Source organism: Quercus suber, unplaced genomic scaffold (assembly GCF_002906115.3).
Source record: "Quercus suber isolate HL8 unplaced genomic scaffold, Cork oak 2.0 scaffold_459, whole genome shotgun sequence".
In the NCBI taxonomy this organism is placed as follows: domain Eukaryota; kingdom Viridiplantae; phylum Streptophyta; class Magnoliopsida; order Fagales; family Fagaceae; genus Quercus; species Quercus suber.
The window spans coordinates 574,147-594,782 of NW_027069910.1; the positions used below are offsets into that span (position 1 = coordinate 574,147).

The 20,636-nt window shown below is 36.5% G+C and overlaps 1 protein-coding gene and 1 pseudogene across 1 annotated transcript; both read left to right on the plus strand.

Moving 5' to 3' along the window:
* The first annotated feature begins 61 nt into the window (after positions 1-61).
* Positions 62-1,477, plus strand: LOC112026703 (uncharacterized). The gene is made up of 2 exons (XM_065762451.1): positions 62-772; positions 860-1,477. Exons 1-2 carry the CDS (start codon positions 62-64, stop codon positions 1,226-1,228), a joined length of 1,080 nt encoding a protein of 359 aa, XP_065618523.1. The 3' UTR covers positions 1,229-1,477.
* Positions 1,478-8,309: 6,832 nt separating this feature from the next.
* Positions 8,310-10,772, plus strand: LOC111989878 (G-type lectin S-receptor-like serine/threonine-protein kinase LECRK2; annotated as a pseudogene).
* Positions 10,773-20,636: the final 9,864 nt, after the last annotated feature.

Below are 20,636 nucleotides of genomic sequence, written 5' to 3' on the forward strand. Positions count from 1 at the left end.
CCCATACCAATCTTGGATATGGGACGAACTAAAGAAGCATTCCTGTAATGCTGTTTTCGCCATGCACTCCAGTCCCCACAAATTGCCCACAGGTATAGATGCTAACAAGGTGACTTCTTCTAGGGCAGGGGGAGGTGGGGGGCAGCTTGGTGCTTTCTGGTCTAGTCTGCATGCAAAAGATTCAGTTGTTCCTGAGGACATGACAAGACCCAAATTTGATGAAGAACCTACTACCCATGGTATATCAAAACATGATCGATTTCATCCTGAGAATCTTCCTTTACCTAGGAATACTAGCCCTGCAAAAGAGGCAGACATACAAACTTATACTGTTCGAAAAAATACACATGGTAAATCACAAAAGTCTGAGGATGGCTCTTCCAAGGACTTTGAGATGACATTTTCCCAGAAGGATACAGACCATGGCACACATAGGCCAAAACCATCAAAAGTTGAGACTACAGCTACTTTTCAAGATGACACTTTTAACACTTTTGTTGCTGAATTTGATACTGAGAAGTTTAGCTCCACAGTTAGTAATAGTAATTCTGAAAAGGAGGAAGCATTAGAGGCTGAAGTAGCGAGGCTGAAGGGCCAGCTGAAGCATACAAACTTGGAGAAGGCTGAAATAACTTCAAAATTTGAAAAACTATCTGCCATTTGTCGATCTCAAAGACAGAAGATTCAAGAGCTCAAGCAAGCACTTGCTGCTAGAAATCCATCACCAAATAAAAATGTTTCAAAAATTCAAACCTCTCCTGCAACTCCTTTGGTATAATTTTCTTTGCTTTAAACTATCAGAATTTGATTATTTTTTCTCCATCATATCTGTTATTGATAGAATTTATTCTTTTTTCAGCAAAAGGACAAGATTGAAGGAACAATTTGGGAACCACAGCAAGAAAAATCTGACAGGAATAGTGTGAGCCCGGAGCCAAAGCAATGGCAAGCATTTGCTGAGGAACCTAAGCCACAGAAACCTCTTTCAAAAGAGAACCCTTCCAAATCTGTTAGGACAAGGAATGGTCACCAAACTAAGCAGGCTGCACAAGCAAACACTGGTTTTGATTCATGGGGTTTTGGAACAGAGAGTTTCTCAGCTGCCCCCAGTAATAGCCCTCAGATATCAAAACCCATCAGTGACAGAAATAATGCTCAGCGTTTTGGGGAGACAAAGATTACAGAGACCAAGCCAGCTTCTCAACCTGCTGGATGGGCAGGTTTTTAACTCAAGGTCATCTGGGAAGTTATAATGGAGGTATTCTGTGAGAACCCCACTATCTTTCTTGGCACCCTTGGTGAGAAAAATTGAGAATAGTGAAAATTTATTAACTTATTGGCTTTTGGGCTTGATTTGTGTTCTCTGGGTGCTTGTGTTTTATAGATGCTTTAATGCGGAAACATTTGTGATATTATTCTTGACTAAGTACCAGACTACAGGTGTATACTTTAATGCATGTCTCAATTGTTGTTTAAAGTACCGAGTTCTAACGATCTTGCATTCTTGCTTGATTTATATCTGCACAACTGCTTTAATGGCACTGCATACTGGTGATAAATTTTTATAGTTTTATATTAAAAAAATTGACCCCTTGTATCCTAGGGGCCCGGGGGATTGGATCTCATGGTCGTGGGCCTTTCGTACCTGTGGGGTGAAAGGATAATGAACCTGTTCAAACCTCTTAATTCAATAGATTATATAGCTTATAATCCAACTTAAACTTGATAGTAATTTGATTGTTATGCTAACTAGAAATGACCATATATGAGCAAAGATTATAGTAGAGGTAGTAGGGGATATGGTGTTTGTCCAACAAGAGGATATGGAGACTCCAAGAATTTGATTAGTCGTAAATTTGCTCGAATTGTTCTGTATCCTTGTTGATTATGGAGTTTGAGAGGACAAACCTTGATGCGATGATAATTGTGTTCTGCGCAAGCAATGTGTCCTAAATTAGAGTTTAGGAATCTGCCTCTTCAAAAATTGGCTGTAAAGTTGTCTACAAACCATGTAGAAGCAGGAAATTCGAGTGCACGTTTGGTTCAACCTAATTGATTATGTAGCTGATTGGTTGGGTAACTTGGTGCAGGCACACAAGTTATCAACTTCTGGTTGACATTCATTAGTTGCTCACTTTCTAGTCCTATCTAGGTTTTCTCTTTATGTGTCTTAACTAGTAATTTAATTTGGACCTTTTTGTTGCACCTTAGTGATAAGTAAATGTAGGCTTGTTTTGGTTATAAGCAACCCTTAATAGAACAACAGGAAAAGGGACAACCCCTTCTACAAGCAGATGCAAAGAGTCAAAACTACAATCTACAAAATCAAAGCTTTGTTCATATCATCCTGGTTCCACATTGTAAAATCTATGGCCTCTAGGAATTTTGTCTGTATTCAAAAACCACCGGGGAAATGTACTGTCGATCGATACACTCCAAACATCAGTAACATACTGACATCTCCAGAAAACGTGGGTGACTGTTTCAGTCTCTTAACTGCACAATTTACACAGGATCAGGCGATAATCCTCAAGAACATAATTCATAAGAATAAGAATAATCAATTGTGATTCATGTGGCAAAAAGATCTCATTTTATGAGCTACTGAAAAAAAGACCTTTACATATACATAAACACACTCCAAAAATCTTGATCTTTTTTGAAGGAATGGAGGATTCTTCATCATTCAGATATGAAAATATTTCTATTACTAATTTTTAAGTATTCTTGAAAGGCTTGATGAATATTTACAATTTTACATGATATTAAGGATATTTAGAAATCTGTTTATCAATATCTGTTGCTGACTTTTCTAATCACTTAGCCAACATATACATTAATCCTTGACGGTACCATGAAACTTACCCGATGGTCACCAAATACAACCCAAGCTAAAGTTGCAGAGTACCCAAATTGCTTTAGAAAAGTGGATTAGAATAATGATTGCATGGGAAATTTTTTTGGGGGAAAAAAAAACAATAAGTGAGGGATTTGAAGTCAAGTATTGTCTGTAAAGAAGTTTAGAAAGTGGACAAGGTTTCTAACGAGGGATTTATTTTCAAATAATGATAGAATGGAGGAAAAGAATTCACATAACAGACCCAATCTAATTTGTAGAGGATTCGTAGCAGACCTTAAATTTTGGGACTAAAAACTTTGTTGTTGTATTTATTTATAAACTTATCTGCATCAAGAAATAACTTTGCATATTGAAATGGTCCCAGGCTTTGGCTAAGAAGATTCACCCCAGTAATATATGGAATTCTTTCATCTTTACAGGAAATTTGTAGAGTTGTTTTTTCGCACGCATGTGGGAAGGATAGGAAATAGGCTAGCTCACTTTTTAACTAAACATACTTTTAGCATTGTTGATTTCTCAACTTGGATTGAAGAGACTCATTGTTTTCTTCAACAAGCTCTTATCCAAGATGTGATCTCTGTTTCATAGTTAATAAAGTTTCTGTTTTCTGATTCAAAAAAAAAAAAAAAAAGGGCCAATGAACCGTGTGCAATTGCCATGATCCTATTGAAATATCAAATGAAAAACTTTAAGCTTTCTACGATTTTCGGGCATCAAAATAGAAAATGCCTATACGCCATATACTGTGCAATCCGGAAACAGAAATTCGTCAAAAATTTTAAAATCTGATTTGATACAATATAAATACTTTAACTACTCTTACTTTTTATCCAAAAAAAAAAAAAAAAAAACTCCTACTTATAATAAATAACTAAAGGCAAAACTACAATATTGGTCCCTCAAGTTTACCCTTTGAACATAATTAGTCTTTCAAGTTTCAACTAAGCACAATTAGTCCTTCAAGTTTTAAAAAATGAGTTGTATTAGTCCTTTTATTAACTGTCGTTAAAGGTATTACTTACATGTTTAATGGAACAATGATTTGACATTTCTTTTAATGATATGATATTTTTTTAATTAAAAAATTAAAAAATAAATTTACACATAAGAAACAATCTTCCCATAAAAAAAACATAAGAAACAATGGAGACCCAAATCCTAGCCACCGCCAAAAGTTCTAAGGTTTTTGTTGTCTAATTTGAGTTATGAGAATTGTGCATAAGTGCCCGTTTGAATTAACGTTTTTCTCCGGTGTTCAGCATTTGCGTTTTATTAACGTTGGAACCCACGCTACAACAGAACGAAATAAATGCTGAGATGAAACGCAGAGCTTATTTTTCCTTCAACGTGTGTACTATTTTCAATCAAACTAGGCATGTACTGTTCCTTTTCTTTTCATTATTATTATATTTTTTTGGGAAGAACTTGTACTATTACTAGTCTTTCTCACTGCGGCGTGCACCACCACCATCACCGCACCAATCAACAGTGCCACCAAGATGTTCAAACACATGCGTGTTCTTCCCTAAACATGACTATTCATGTTCTTGAAACCCAGCAAACCCATCAAAAAAGAAGATCAAAACAGTGAACACCAAAACCATATGAATCAAACCCATGTGAAAAAAAAAAATCAAACCCATCAAACGATCAGACCCAGCAAACGGAATCGATCAAACCCAGCAAACGCAAATCAAACCCATCAAACCCACCGCCAATCAACCCATCCACCACCACCGAGAGAACCCGATCTTCGCCGGCGTCGAGCTGGGTTGTCTTCCTCATGGATTTACATTTTGAGCTCTTTGCCGACGTCGTTGAGATGTAGGTCTTCCTCTCTTCCTTTCTCTGGTGGGTGTGGAACTCTCTAAACACAGGCATTAGCTAGGGTGGGTGAGGAGTCAATAAAAGAGGAAAAAAAAAAAAAAAAAAAAAGTAAAAACGCGTTTTCAACTGAGCTACAGCTAGGGTGGGTGAGGAGTCAATAAAAGAGGAAAAAAAAAAAAAAAAAAAAAGTAAAAACGCGTTTTCAACTGAGCTACAATACTCGGACCCAAAAATTATCCACACGCATTTTTCACCTATTTGTTCCAATGTTTTCAGTTTTCAATTTTCAGTAAAATAAGTTGTATTCAAACAGATATTAAATATAAAATTTTGAAAAAGGGGGGCTTTTGGGTACTGGGCTTACTGCCGCAAGAAGCACACAAGGTCGGTATCGCTTATATTATCGTCTTGGTTTGACCAGACTTGAGACATCTCTGTTTAATGGGTATAGTCAGATGCTTTATCTTCACGTATCCGAACAAGAATCTTAGAGCAGTCTTGATGAGAATGCATTGTTTAGTTTCCCATACCTGTTTATATTATGCTTGAATTTTTTGTTGGTAGTTTTTGTGTTTTCATTCACCTTTTTTAGATTTTTTTTTTCTTTTTCAATTTTCAAAATCTCTGATAGTGACAGCTTTTTTTTATTTGTTTTTTGTGTGTACTCGCCAAAAGATTAGTGTATTTTAACTGTTAAGCATAATGTAGCAATGACCGGCCATCAGTGGGTTGGTTTGTGATTTTTTTTTTTTTAACGATTTGTGTATAAGTTGCAAATACTGGTTTTAATTTGGTACTGGTTTGTGAATTTCTTATATGTAAATTTATTTTGTAATTTTTTAATTAAAAAAATGTCAAATCATTAAAAAAAAATGTCAAATCATTATTATGTTAGCCATGTATTAGTAAAATGACTAATACAACTCAGTTTTAAAACTAGAGGGACCAATTGTGCTCGCTTCAAACTTAAAAAACCAATTGTGCACACATGATAAACTTGAGGGGACCAACGTTATAGTTTTGCCTAAACTAAATGGCTTAAGATTCTTTCCACTTCAGCTGTATGAATTTATTAATTCATATTAAATATTATATAAGTCTAAAGTTATGTATAATGTCACATTATTTAATAAGATATTATATTTGTTAGATCTAAAAAACGTAAAATCCCAATTATCGTACAAAATGTCATAAGGAGTAAAATTTTTCTAAATAATAATAACAAGTAATTAAGAAGATATTTTCATCCAAAAAAAAAAAAAAAAGATATTAATTTAAGGTAGGATAAATTGCAAATTGCACCCCTAAAGTTTGAGAGTGTTTGAATTTTACATCTTGAAGTTTCAAAATTTGGATTTTACCCCCTAAAGTTTAAGGTGTTTGGATTTTACACCCTAATTTTTAAAAATTTTAGATTTTACCTTCTAAAGTTTAAGAGTGTTTGAATTTTATACCCCCAAATTATGAAATTTTAAGGTGTAAAATCTAAACACCCCAAATTTTAAAGAGTAAAATCTAAACATCCCTAAAATATAGGGGTAAAGTTTAAATTCTAAAACCCAAACAGTAGGAGGTAAAATTCAAATTCTAAAATTTTAAGATATAAAATTTAATTAGTCCCAAACTTTAGAGGGGTGTAATTCACATTGGATACATGTGCAATACGGATAATTGAAGTATTCATGCTTTTTAGACGCTAGTCAACAAAAAAAAAAATACTCGGTAGTCTTTAGTTAGACGTTTTCCAAACTATATATTATGACAAAATGACAGTGGTTCTGAGAAATTTCAATCACAAGACTTGAACAACTGCTTAGAAAAGCGAGTTTAAACCTATTAGACGTTTTCTTCTATATAAAGGTTGCCCTGGGTTCTTTCTAACTCATAAACCCATAAGCCATAAACATTGCAGCAATGGCTACTTCAACACTTCCTCATTTTTGTTGTTTCTGCTTTTGCTTCTTCCTCTCCTCCCCACTGTTTTCAGCTACACCGAAGAAGACTGTAACATAAGGCTGGACAAACTTTTAGTTGCACAGCAAAAAAGTATTCCAAAATTGTGGGACTAGGCTTTGTTTGTTGTTGTTGTTGTTGTATGATTCTTGATGCTGGTGTCATCGAAAGCTATATTTGTCTTTTGAGATTGCTTAATGTTGATAAGCCGCCTTGGAGTACTCTTGGTTTTCTAATTTTTGGCACTTAGTACAAAATATAAACATGAGATTCTTTTATTTATTTATTATTATAGTAATTTGATTTCTTTCTTAAGTAAAGGGGTTGCTTTCATCTAGTTGTTTATATTTATAGTAAAGTACTTTCTTTAGTTATGAACTTAGAATTTTTTTTCTTGCTTTTTATTTTGAGCATAACAAAAACACCTCTTTCCCTAGCCCAAGTTAATGTTTAGCATGATCCTTCTTTCCATGTTATTGTCTTTTGGGTGTCAACCCGCATGGTAATTACACCTGCAATATCTCCATTGTAAATGCTCTGGTTACAGTCTATGGTTGACTCACAGTGTCTTTTGTTTTTGTTGGTAGATGATTGTATCTTAATATATTAAGAAACAATAATTTTTCGGTATTTGTCTTGATTGATAGTTTATTAATACTATATGGATGCGTATTTGATTTTTTTTTTTTTTTTTTTTAATATATATATATATATATATATATATACTTTCTTAAGATTGTGGTTGTTGGGTACAAAGCCTGAGCCGAATCTTACAGGATGCCTCTCATTTCTCAAATTGGGATACAACCATTAGATTGAACTAAATGTTCCCCCAGTGAAGTGTACAAGGGTATAATGTAATTTACTGCAAAACATGAGTTTAATTATAGAATCTATGGAGAAGAAGAGTTTAGCCTGACATCTAGGTGAATATCAAAATAGAAACTTCACAAGTTCCTTTATACAACCCAACGGTACTTAAAGCCCCTAAAAATTATTTTACCTTAAGGCTACAATTAACAATAGGAAAATAACAAGTATTGTTGTCAAGTATAATGCACGACTTATTAAACCATACTTAAATTATTTTTTGAGAAGACAAATCATACAATCATTTCAAGTGATTATAAACAAACTTTGTCCACAGTATTTTGTATTCTAATTTCTTAATACATTTCTCCTCAATAGGTTCTATTGACAACCTGTAAAACTACAATGGAAAAGATTTACATATTCAATTGAAAAAGAAAATAACCTAATGTTTCTTTAGATTTGTGTTGAATAAGAAAATAATCCAATGTTTCTTTAGGTATTATCAATAATTATACCGTGCATCGCACGGGTTAGCGACTAGTATTGTTAATAGTCGAAGTATTCATGCTTTTTAGACGCTAGTCGAACAAATAAAAAAACATACTCGGTAGGTTTTTTTTTTTTTGGATGAATAAATACCCGGTGGTCTTTAGTTAGACGTTTTCCAAACAATATATTATTAGTTTATCAAAATATCTTTGACCGTGACAAATGACAGTGGCTCCTAGAAATTTCAATCACTAGACTTGAACAACACCTTAGAAAAACGAGTTTAAACCTATTAGACGTTTTCTTCTGTATAAGGGTTGCCCTGGGTTCTTTCTAACTCATAGACCCATAAGCCATAACCATTGCAATGGCTACTTCAAAACTTCCTCATTTTTGTTGTCTCTTGCTTCTGCTTCTTCCTTTCCTTCCCACTGTTTTGACCTACACCGAAGAAGACTGTAACATAAGGCTGGACTCATTTCCTTTAGTTGCAGGGAAAAACAGTAATCCAATCACGTCGAGATTAGAAGAATTTTCCTTCGGATTCCATCCTCTTGAAGGTGAGAAAGAAAATCAATTCTTGCTTGCAGTTTGGTTTTGTAAAACAAAAGAACCAACCATAGTTTGGTATGCAAATGGGAATAAACCAGCACCAGAAAACTCTGAACTTAGGCTGTCTAGCAACAATGAGTTTGTTCTCTATGACCATGAAGACAATGAGTTATGGAAGGCTCCAACTCCAAGGAATTCCAAATCCAGTTGTGTGGCTATACGGGACAATGGGAACTTGGTGATTTTAGATGAGCAGTATAATCCTATATGGGAAAGCTTCAATGAGCCTAAAGATACAAATCTTGCCTGGTCAAATATTGGACATGGATACCACACTCAGGTCTCGTCAATCTGATACAAATTATTCGGATGGGCGTTTCCAGCTTTCTTTAAAGCTTGATGGCAATTTGGTGCTTTATTCTCTGACAAAAACTGTGTCACCTGAAGCCCTCCAGAAGGCTTATTTGCCACCGGCACACTGAACTGGGAATCACAGTTGAACTTTACTGAGGATGGATACATGTACATCAAATACGCAGACGAATCAAACAGAGTGCACAACCTTACCAAGGAATATCCAGACTCAAAAGAAGATTTCTACTACTTGGCTAGGATTGATCATGATGGAGGTTTCAGACTATACAGAGTTACAGACACTTCAGAAAGGACACCACAAATGATGAGTCTGTGAGCTGTTCTTCTTCTTCATCATGGACTGTAGTGAAAAGCATTCCTGATGATATTTGTAGTGTACTTTCTGGTGACACTATTGGAGGTGGGTTCTTTGGGCCCAACAGCATTTGTAGTACCTTTGACGGTTCAAGAGGGACGGCATTTTGCTCATATCCTCCTGGATTTTCCTCCTTGGACCAATCCTACAATTAGTCAGGGTGTGTACCAAACTTTGCACTGCCTAGCTGCGACAACAATGGATGGGAAGTAAATAAAGAGCTTGTAGAACTTGCAAAGCTTGAAAACATGAATTGGCCATCCTCGGATTACGACTTTCTTCAAGGACCTGATGTTTGCGAGGAAAGCTGTATTCAACATTGCCTAGATGATTGCTTGTGTGTTGCAGCTGTTTATGACGATAAAGGCACGACATGTAAGAAGAAGCAGTATCCTTTGTCCAGTGGAAGAAAAAGCCCAAATATTACTAGCATAGCTCTCTTCAAGGTACCTAAAAATATAGGTATAGATAAGAAAGGCCAATCTCTGATAGTTGTCTTGGCAGTACTCCTTGGCAGCTCTGCATTTCTCAAAATCCTTTTCTTCCTAGCTAGTTCTGTGGCCATTATCTACTTGTACCATAAAAAGCTAAATTTGCCACGGAATATTGATAGCACATTTGCAACAAATGTGAGAAGTTATACATATAAAGAGCTTGAAGAAGCAACCAGGGGCTTCAAGCAAATATTGGGTAAAGGTGCTTTCGGAACTGTTTATAAAGGGGTCCTTGCGTCAGATTCTAAAAAGATTTGTTGCAGTCAAGAAATTAGATAAAATGGTAGAAGAAGGTCAGAAGGAATTCAAAACAGAAGTGAGTGTGATTGATCAGACTCATCACAAGAATTTAGTTCAGTTGCGTGGTTATTGTGATGAGGGGCAACATCGACTTCTGGTATATGAATATATGAGTAATGGCTCTCTAGCCACCTTTCTCTTTGGGATATCAAGGCCTCATTGGGACCAAAGAGTGCAGATTGCTTTTGGAATATCAAGAGGCTTAATGTACTTACATGAAGAGTTCTGGACTCAGATCATATATTGTAACATAAATCCTCAAAACATACTCTTAGATGAGTGCATTACTCCAAGGATTGCTGATTTTGGATTAGCAAAGCTTTTGTTGGCAGAGCAAACTCGAGCAGCTTGGGCAGGAATAAGAGGAACAATTGGGTACTTTGCACCTGAATAGTTTAGGAAAGGATCCATTTCGGTTAAGGTTGATGTTTATAGTTTTGGTGTGATGTTACTTGAGATCATTTGTTGCAAGTCCAGTGTCACATTTGCATTGGGAGAAGAGGAAGCATTGATAGATTGGGCTTATGAATGCTACAAAAATAAAAGATTAGAAAAGTTGATTGAAAATGATGAGGAGGCAAAGAATGACATGAAGAGGCTAGAAAGACTTGTGATTGTGGCTATTTGGTGTATTCATGAAGATCCTTCACAGAGACCCTCCATGATAAAGGTCACACAAATGCTTGAGGGAGTTATTGAAGTTTTTGTACCCCCACGCCCTTCATTGTACACTTCCTTGTCTTCAAAAAAATAGTTCACCTTGATATTGGACAATAAATTCAAATATAATCTTTATCATTTAGTGCAGTAATTAAGTGAACATAGGTATCAAGTTTATAACAAGAAAGCTTTATCCTCATAACTAATCTCAAGTTCAAAATTTTGCAAATCTGCTAGTATTTTGTTATGATCATTCAAATGGTTAGATAGACAAATACTTGCACAATAATGGAAACGGAAGAGTTTTTTCCTCAAAAGAATTGGATCTCCATACTCTTGGTCATGTGCCTGTTCTCCAATTTTTTTTTCATATCTCGTTATCTTTTTCTACCTTATATAATACATATTTTTGATCCTTGGCAAAACAAAAACGGATGGTGGCGCAAGCTCATCTATTATTCTTCTCCTAGTCTCTATCTAACCTTTCTTCAGGTTTGTCTTTCAAAGTAATAATCAACTCTTGTTAGATAGACAAATACTTGCACAATAATGGAAACGGAAGGGGTTTTTTCTTCAAAAGAATTGGATCTCCATACTCTTGGTCATGTGCCTGCTCTCCAATTTTTTTTTTCATAGCTCGTTATCATTTGTCTACCTTATATAATAAATATTTTTGATCCTTGGCAAAACAAAAATGGATGGTGGTGCAAGCTTATCTATTAACCTTCTCCTAGTCTCCATCTAACCATTCTTCAGGTTTGTCTTTCAAGGTAATAATCAACTCTTGTTAGATCAAGACATCCATAAAATCGTTTGCCACATGCCAATGTTGTTTGTTCCATTAAATTTTTCTCCTCAAGTTTGGAATTAGAGACCATAGTCTTAACTATCAAAGGTTTTGTAGATGGCTCACATGACATCTATTAGGTTAGTGTTGGCATGTTCATGACAATGTAATGCTTCTCTGAATTGTAAAACTTCAAGTGAAAGAGAAAGTACAAGAGTCAGCTCTTGTTATTGTAGTCTTCGGAATTTCAACTGCATCCTGTTCTACTCTTGATCGATCTAGATCTACTTGTTGGTTGACTCTTGATTGATTTAAAATCTAAAGACGATTTGTGGAGATTGGTGATCAGTAACTAGAGCCACAGAGCCACCACAATCAGTTGTTGTGAAGAAATCGTTGAGGCAGTCCTTGGAGTCATGGATGGAGTTTGTGTGGAGAATTTCATGATAGAATAATTCAGGAACTTGGAGCAGTTTGTGGAGTCACAACTACAAGAGATAGCTTTAGAAGTAAGGGTTTATTCTATTATAAACTTTGATGGTAAATAATAAATTTTTTATTTGGGTAGGTATACACTAGGTGTTCTTCTTTCCCCTTTGGGTACATCTCTAAGTTTTTTACATCGTCGACAAAGCACTATGTTATTTATTTTTTTTTTTTTGCACTTTATATTTTATTGCGATTTGTTGTTGTGCCTTGTTAACAGGGAATCCAATGCCTTTCATAAGTGGTTAATTTAACAAGTTTAGCTTAATTTTGTTAAAATTGAACTGTGCTCTAAACATACTTCTCAACATTTTCTTCCCAACAATCAGATCTATGAACCAATCAAAAAAAAAAAAAAAAAAAACTCCAAAAAGAACAGATTCAAATGCCTAGATAGAGAGCCTTGACTCTAATACCAGTTTGCTGCACAAAAGAGCCTTCTGATAGCATTCTTGCACAAGATTGATTGTGAAAAAATTATTGGAGACTAGAGAAAGATAGGAATGAAAAAAAATAAGCACAATACCACGCAAGTGAGAACCAAGGACTTATGTTGTTTAGCCTTTTAGGCCTACTTCCATGGGTGACTATGAGAAGAAAATTGCACTAATAATTACAAAAGATACAATGATAGCACAAAGGCACTCTCAAAATTTTAAACCTCAAATAGACCCAAAAAAAAAGAAAAAAAAAATTTCAAAAATCACAAAGAATATGAAAAACAAAGCTATGAAATACAACCAACCAGACAAAACAAATATGAAAAACAAAAGAGATGACAGACCGAAACTAGCACAAACAATCAAATACACTCCGCCCGAATCAACTCAAGCAAAGAAGGAGGACAAACCCCCACCCACACCTGAGAGGTTTCACTTCTTCTAGCTAGTTGAGCTAGCTCATGGGCAGCTTTGTTGTACTCCCTATTCAAATGTCTGATTTTCCAACTGGAGAAAGAGCTCAGCACAGCAAGAATATCTTGATACAAATGCCCAAGACCACCATCCAAAAACTTCTCATTAATGTTGCTAACGGTAGTGGCAGCATCAGACTCAATAATGACTTGAGCAATCTTCATGTCACGAGCAAGTAAAATCCCCGTCTCCACCGCAAGGGCTTCCACTTTAGCTACTGAAAAAGTTGCCCTAAAAATACTTACAACAAGCAGTTGTAACTCCCCCACATGAATCTCTAATAACAGCCCCTACACTAGAATGTCTCCCATCCTTCGATGTCGCCCCATCCACATTCACTTTGAAAACCCCAGGAGTCCGCCTACAATTTCCAGTTCCTTGCCTCTTATTCAAAGACATTCTTGCCCGCCTGTATTCATGAAGATAATTATTTGCAAAACCCCAAATATGGCTCGGCAACTTGCAAGTAGACTAAAAAACAACTAAGTTCCTACTATACCATATTGACCAAGCTACTCCAAAAAATACTTCAAGATCTCGGGTTGTACCCTTGTCAAGGATTTGCATCGCAATATTAAATATATCACATAACCTCTGCCCATTCTCAACGACTTGGACTTCCCAATAATCCCAAACCCTTTTTGCCACTTCGCACTTGATGATGGTATGAAAAATTGACTCCACCTCTCTTCCACAACAAGAACAAAAAAACATTCTCCCCAATGTCTCTTTTCCTCAAATTCACCATTGTTGGAAGAGCATCTACACAAGCTCTCCAAGCAAAGATCTTGATCTTTAAAGGAATATTTAAATGCCACACCTTCTTCCATAACCACTCTCTTGGATCCCCACATGAACTTTCACCTTCCTCAGAATTATCCACCATATTGAGAGCTACATAGTATGCATTTTTAACCGAAAACACTCCCTTCTTATTGGCTGGCCAAATAATTTGGTCCTCTGGAAGATTATAGCTAATTGGAATATTGAGAATCGTCTTTGCTTCAAATGGCAAAAATATGGACTGAATAAGGTCAGCCCTTCACCTTCTAGTGTCGTAATCAATTAAGGCTGAGACCATGGGATAATCATCAAAACTTTGTGGCAGGGAAACCATTTTGTATGTTGTGGTGGAAGGCAGCCACTTGTCGTTCCATATATGAATCAACCTACCATTGCTAACTCTCCAACGGGTACCTTTCTTAACCACCTCAAGCCCTTGCATTATGCTCCTCCAAGTATAGAAAGGCCTAGAACCTAGGCAAGCATTAAGAACATCTCCATGGGGGTCGTATTTAGCCTTATAAACTTGAGCTACTAAAGAGTTTGGTTTCATGAGGAGCCTCCAACCTTGCTTAGCAAGCATGGCTAGGTTGAAGGCTTGAAGATTTCTAAAACCCATCCCACCCATAAGCTTAGATTTGCACAAACACTTCCAACTCACCCAAGCAATCTTTGACTCTTGACCTCGATGCCCCCACCAAAATTTTCTCATCATACCCTCAATATCATCACACAAACCCTTAGGAAGTTGAAAATAGCTCATAGTATACATAGGGATAGCTTGGGCCACCGCCTTTATGAGGATCTCTCTACCCCCTATAGAAAGAAGTTTCTCCTTCCACCCGGCCAACTTCCTCCCCACTCTTTCCTTAATCTCATCAAAAACTTCATTCTTTGACTTGCCAATCATAAAGGGAAGACCCAAATACTTACTGTGTCGAGAATCCTGCATAGGTCCCAAAATCTCCAAAATCTCATTTTTCTTTTCCTCATCCGTGTTAGCACTAAAGAATACCGAGGATTTGTCGATATTGATTTTCTGACCAGAGGCAGCTTCATACAAGCGGAGGATATCAATTAGCTTATGACATTCTTGGCCATTAGCTTTACAGAACAGTAAACTATTATCCACAAAGAATAGATATGTGATCTTAGGGCAGCCTCTACAAATTGATAAGCCACTCATCAACTGATTTCTAGCAGCTTTACTAATGAGAGAGGAAAAGCCATCAGCACATAGTAAGAATAAGCAAGATGATAAGGGATCTCCTTGATGAAGACCCCTTGAGGGTATAATGATACCATAAGCTACACCATTAATTAGCACAGAGTAGGAAACAGAAATAATATAGCGCATAATCCGACAAATCCAACTATCATGAAAACCCAATTTTTTCATAACCTGCTCAATGAAGCCCCATTCTACCTTATCATAAGCCTTGCTCATGTCCAATTTAATTGCCATATAGCAATCATTCCCATCTCTTTTATAGTCCAAATAGTGCATGAGCTCAAAGGCTATAAGAACATTATCTGTTATAAGCCTCTCAGATAGAAAGGCACTTTGATTTTCAGATATTATTTGAGGGAGAACGGACTTGAGGCGATTAGCTAAGACCTTGGCAATGAGTTTATAGATCACATTGCTTAGACTAATCGGTCTACAATCTGTCATTTTAGTTGGATTGTTCATTTTTGGGATAGGAGTAATAAAAGTTTTGTTTATATCAGCCATAGAAGTATTAGAATTTAGGAAATTTAAAACCATTCCAACTACATCATTAACCACAATATCCCAATATTTTGATAAAAGATAGCTAGCATACCATCAGGGCCGGGAGATTTTGTCGAATGCATATGCTTCAGGGCAGCTTCAATTTCCTCCTGTGTGAACTACTTGATTAAACTTTGATTCATTTCAGCTGTAACTTTAGGATCAATTGCTTCCACGACCTCCATAATCTGATCAGGATGGGAAGTCATATACAGCTTCTCGAAATATGAAACAGCCACCTCAGTCACCTCTAAAGCGGACACTCGCCAACTCCCCCTTTCATCTAGAAGCCTAGAGATGGTGTTTTTCTTTTTTCTTCTCGAGGCCTTTGTATGAAAATATCTTGTATTGCGCTCCCTACGCCCCATCCATTGGACTTTAGATCTTTGTTGCCACATGATTTCCTCACAATCTAGCAAGTCATTAATCTCCTTCCTGAGCCTGTTAATTTCTTGACCATTACTTCCATCATGATCTCTCAGCACTAACTCATTTAGGGCTTTCCTCTTAGCCTGAATTTGCCTTGGAATAAGGCAAAAAACTGACCTATTCCACTTTGATAACCCATCGGCACACTACTTAAGGCCTGTCACCATGCCATTTGGATTGTGTAGATCTACAGTTTCATTCCAAGCTGCCTTGATAATATCTCTGCACTCATCCCTTCTGGTCCACATAGCTTCAAACTGAAATCTTCACTTCATGGGGTTTTGTGGAACAAAAGAATCAATGATCAAGAGCACACAATGGTCACTAGCAGATTCCACAAGATGGTACACTCTTATATCCCTATAATGATCAATCCATTCCTGCGTAACTAGAGCACGATCCAACCGAAGATACATTCTGTGTCTTCCCTCTTACATATTGCACCAAGTGAACTCCGGACCATAGAACCCAAGGTCCATGAATCTACAACAATTAATTGCTTCCCTAAATTCATTCATCTGCTTCTGAGATCTTCGAGCTCCCCCAATTTTCTCCGTGGCGGACACAATTTCATTGAAATCCTCGAAACACAGCCAAGGAAGCTGAAATTTTCTCTAAGTGCCCTTAATAAATCCCATGACTCCTTCCTTCTATGGACCTTAGGATTTCCATAAAACCCAGTAATCCGCCACTTAAACCCCGAATCTTCAGTGATAATAGCATCAATATGCCTGTCTGAATAACTCTAAACATCAACAATAATATCCTTCCTACAGAGCAGAGCCAAACCTCCACTTCTCCATGACTAGGAACAACTAACCCATTGATAAAACCAACACTCACCTTCTTCTTATCCATACTTTTCATTTTCAGTTTTATTTCCTTTAAGAAAAAAAAAATCGAGATCCGACTGTTGCACTAAACCTCGCAACGCTCGAACTGACCAAGGGTTCCCAAGCCTTCTACAGTTCCATCCTAAAGCCCTCATCAGTAAAACAAATCCAAAGAAGATTAAAAGGATACAGGGGTTCAAGCAGAGCATCAAAACAACTCCCAATACAAGGGGAAAGTCCTCGAAAGGAAACAAACCCTTGATAATCAAATAAGGAAACACTAAAACATATAAAACACTACTCATAGATTGTATGGAAAAGCCACCTTGGCCGAATCACACCAACACTAGGAGTACCCCACTTGCTGGAGATTCAACACACAAAATTACTTCTTGGGGTTCAAACACCCACCCCTTCAGCACAAGAATTCCACATATCAATACCCACGCCAATCAGCTCCCAGGATTCCGACCAGCAACAAATCAATACCCGCACCGATCAAACTGGCCCACTTTTGTATCTAAGGAAACCCCCTGTGAAGAAGGAAAGACTCACTGACAGGTGCCGGTAGACTGGGGATGTGCGCCGAGAGAGAGAGCTGGAAATTCACGGTCCACATAGAGAGAGAGAGAGAGAGATGGAACTCTCTAAGAAGAACTGGAACCCTTTGGTCCAGAGAGAACTAGCACCTACTTGGGAGAGAACTTTTTGCAAAGAGAGATTTTTTTTTTTTTTTTCTAGCTTTCTTTAGTTTTGCTCATCAAAATAGTAAATGCCAATAATTCATATCTATTTTGATACGACAATACAATGGGTGAGGCTTCCATAAATGCTTATGTGTATGGGACAGAACACCTAGTCAACATGTGTTGTATTCGTGTCGCCTCCAGAACACAAGAGCACTTAAATGCAAGCCAAACACCAATACGGTCAAGGGTTAATTAATTGCACATTCCCTGTACTCAACTAATAATGGGATACTCTTCAATACTTCCTAAACTTTAACTAAGCAATGATTCTTTGATTTATTGGCAATATGCATATTCCCCCGCTGTTACTGAATTTTGTTAAGTTAAAAAAATTTTAAGAAATTTTTAATTTTCTTATCAAAAGTTGTGTTCAACTTTAAAATATCATGAATATCTTAAAAGGGGGAAAAAGTATCCCCCCTCTCTCTCTCTTCATTGCCCATGGGAATGGGTTGTGGGTGGCACAAGATGGTATGGGGGTTTCGATGGGGAAAGAGTCTTTGAAGCATGGTCAAATTGTGGGTCAATTCATTGAGGGCTGAAAAGTTTATGGTTAGTGGATCTAATGGTAGTGACAAGTTTATATTTAGCTCTGAGTAAGGAATTTTTACAAATTACAAGATATTTTTTTCCTTCATGAAAGGATGATTTTAGGATTGTTGTCATATTTTTTTTTTTTCTGATTATTCTTCCTCTTCAGGAATTGAGATGATGATTCTAATATTTTTCAGTTATTCTCTCTTTAAATTAAGAATTTGGGGTTTGTGCTTTTTTTTCCCCTACAAAAATAACGATTTAGATACTCGATCTAGATCCAGATAATCCTTGATAATATTTTTACCCTATTTAATCTTTATGGAAAAATTGGTCTTTTAATATAAACGATAGGTTTAATGGAGATTTTAATATGCACAATGCACACATTTCCTAAAAAAATAATTATTTCTATTAAGAAATTTGAATTTCATGGAATTTAGTAATAGTATAGTGTGACATGCAAGTTACCAACAAAAAAAGGGGGACATTGCACATCTTTAAAGTTGAAGGGAGTTGAAGTGTATCCAATATTTACGATGGGAGGGGGAGGGTGGGGACTGCAATTAACCTAGACATCAATCTTTGAAGATAAACTGGGTTCAAGTTTGAGAATCAATCTCTCCAATAATTTAGAGTAAAACTGTCTATAAGGCTATCCATGGGTAGGGCCAGGTCGAGTTTGTGCCCAACTCGGACTTGACCCGACATCATCGGGGGCGGGGGGGAGATTTTAGCCCGCAACTGACCTGAATGAAGTTTTGGATCAACCGGGTTGGGTCGTATCGGTTTCGGGTATGTATCAGTTGATTTTGGGTTTACCGTTCTTGTCGGATTTTGGTAGAAATTTGGCCAGATGTAACGAAGTCTGGCCAATATTCCTTCAAATCTATGGAGATTTGGCCGAGATCTGGCTGGATCTATCAAGATCTAGCCTAAATCACTTAATATCAGTATAGTTAGAGTCGGGCTTACCGAAGTTTTGGCTAAAACTCGCGATTTCTAACAAGGAGAGAACAAGTCTTTGGGTAGGTTGGGTTCGTCAGTTTCTCAGATAGCCAAACTGCCACTCGAACTGACAACATCGAGTCCTGGCTCTGGCAACCCGCGGCCGACTGAACCACCGCTTAGATCGGGCGATTATTGGGTGGAGATCATCGGATCTAGGTAGGTGGTGGACAATCCTAATTGTCAATCATGAACTCTCCTAAATTGTGCAGACTTGAAAGTTTTATGAACTAAGTACGACTTTTTTTTTTTTTTAATCTATTCTTGAAAATCTATGATATGGTATAATATGAATACTTTGATTACACTCACTTAAAGAAAATAAATAATTAAGTACCCATCCTAATTTTCAATTCAAAAGATAAATTGGTGGATTAAGATTCTCTCCACTTGAAATGTATAAATTTCTTAGTCCTAATTAAATATTACAAATTTAAGAGACAAATATTTTTTAGTTATTTTTTTAAATCACATTGGGTACATATCTAGTACGGATGTTTCTACTAGTTGACGTATTCATACTTTTTTTTTTTTTTTTTTTTTTTTTTTTTTTTTTTTTTTTGTTTATATTAGATGATAGGCCAAAAATGTATTGACCCCTTGTGATTAATTAACCAGTTAATTTAGTCGAGTTTTTTTAATTAAGTTAATTAACATGCAAATGCGTGGTAGCACAAACAAATCACCAATAAACTAATTATGCAGCGAAAAATAAATAACATGTTAATTTGTTTACGAATGGGGAAAACTTGACGACAAAAACCCCACCGGGTGATTTTCAGGTCACCATTCCCAAAACTCCACTATTATCACAACAGGCGGTTACAAATAAAGGAATCCCAAGTACTTTACCAACCTACAGTTGAACCCTTACCTCAATACCCAATTGGACTTGTTCTATAGTGACAATTTTCCCTTTTGATGCATGGCTCCCAAGTACGTGACTAACCAATTGTGCGGATCCCAATACGCGGCTTACTCTTTTGCACGAATCTAAGTACGTGACTAACTCCATAGCAACCCTTTGATTGTTATAGTTGATTTGTAGCAGCTTCACATAGAAACACTAATAAGATCTTCAATGTTAGTGTAAGAGACTTTGCTTGGTTATAGAATCCAAAAGCATACAAGAAACGCAGCAAGAACTCTTTCTTCTGTAGGAGGAGGCTAGGGTTTCAAAAAGAAAACATTATGAAGCTCTCTAGGGTTAGGTTTTTCTTTTTCCACCTCTTTTAAATAGGAGCTTAATGGGCTTTCCTATTCCAAATAGATTTACACAAACTTGGGCTTTCTTAGTCCAATAAGGATTATACAAACCCATAAACAAATAGCCTTTTAAAATAAAACATTGCTGGCTATAATCTGAAAACCGATAAGCTCGATCAATCGAGACATTTGTCGAGCTTTAATGAATCTCGACAAGTCGAGATTCTATCAAGCAGGTATTGAGACCTGAAAATTGCACTTTTCTTGAGCAATTCTTGAGTAATCTTCATGTCTTCAATTTAGCCACTTGTGATGATCATCTTGAACATATTTAGATTTACTCAAATACAAGTACAGTGTTTTTGTCAAAGGATATGCCAATTACATAAAAATATGTCCCCAACAATCTCCCCCTTTGGCAATCCATGACAAAACCACAAAAGTACATTGAATGT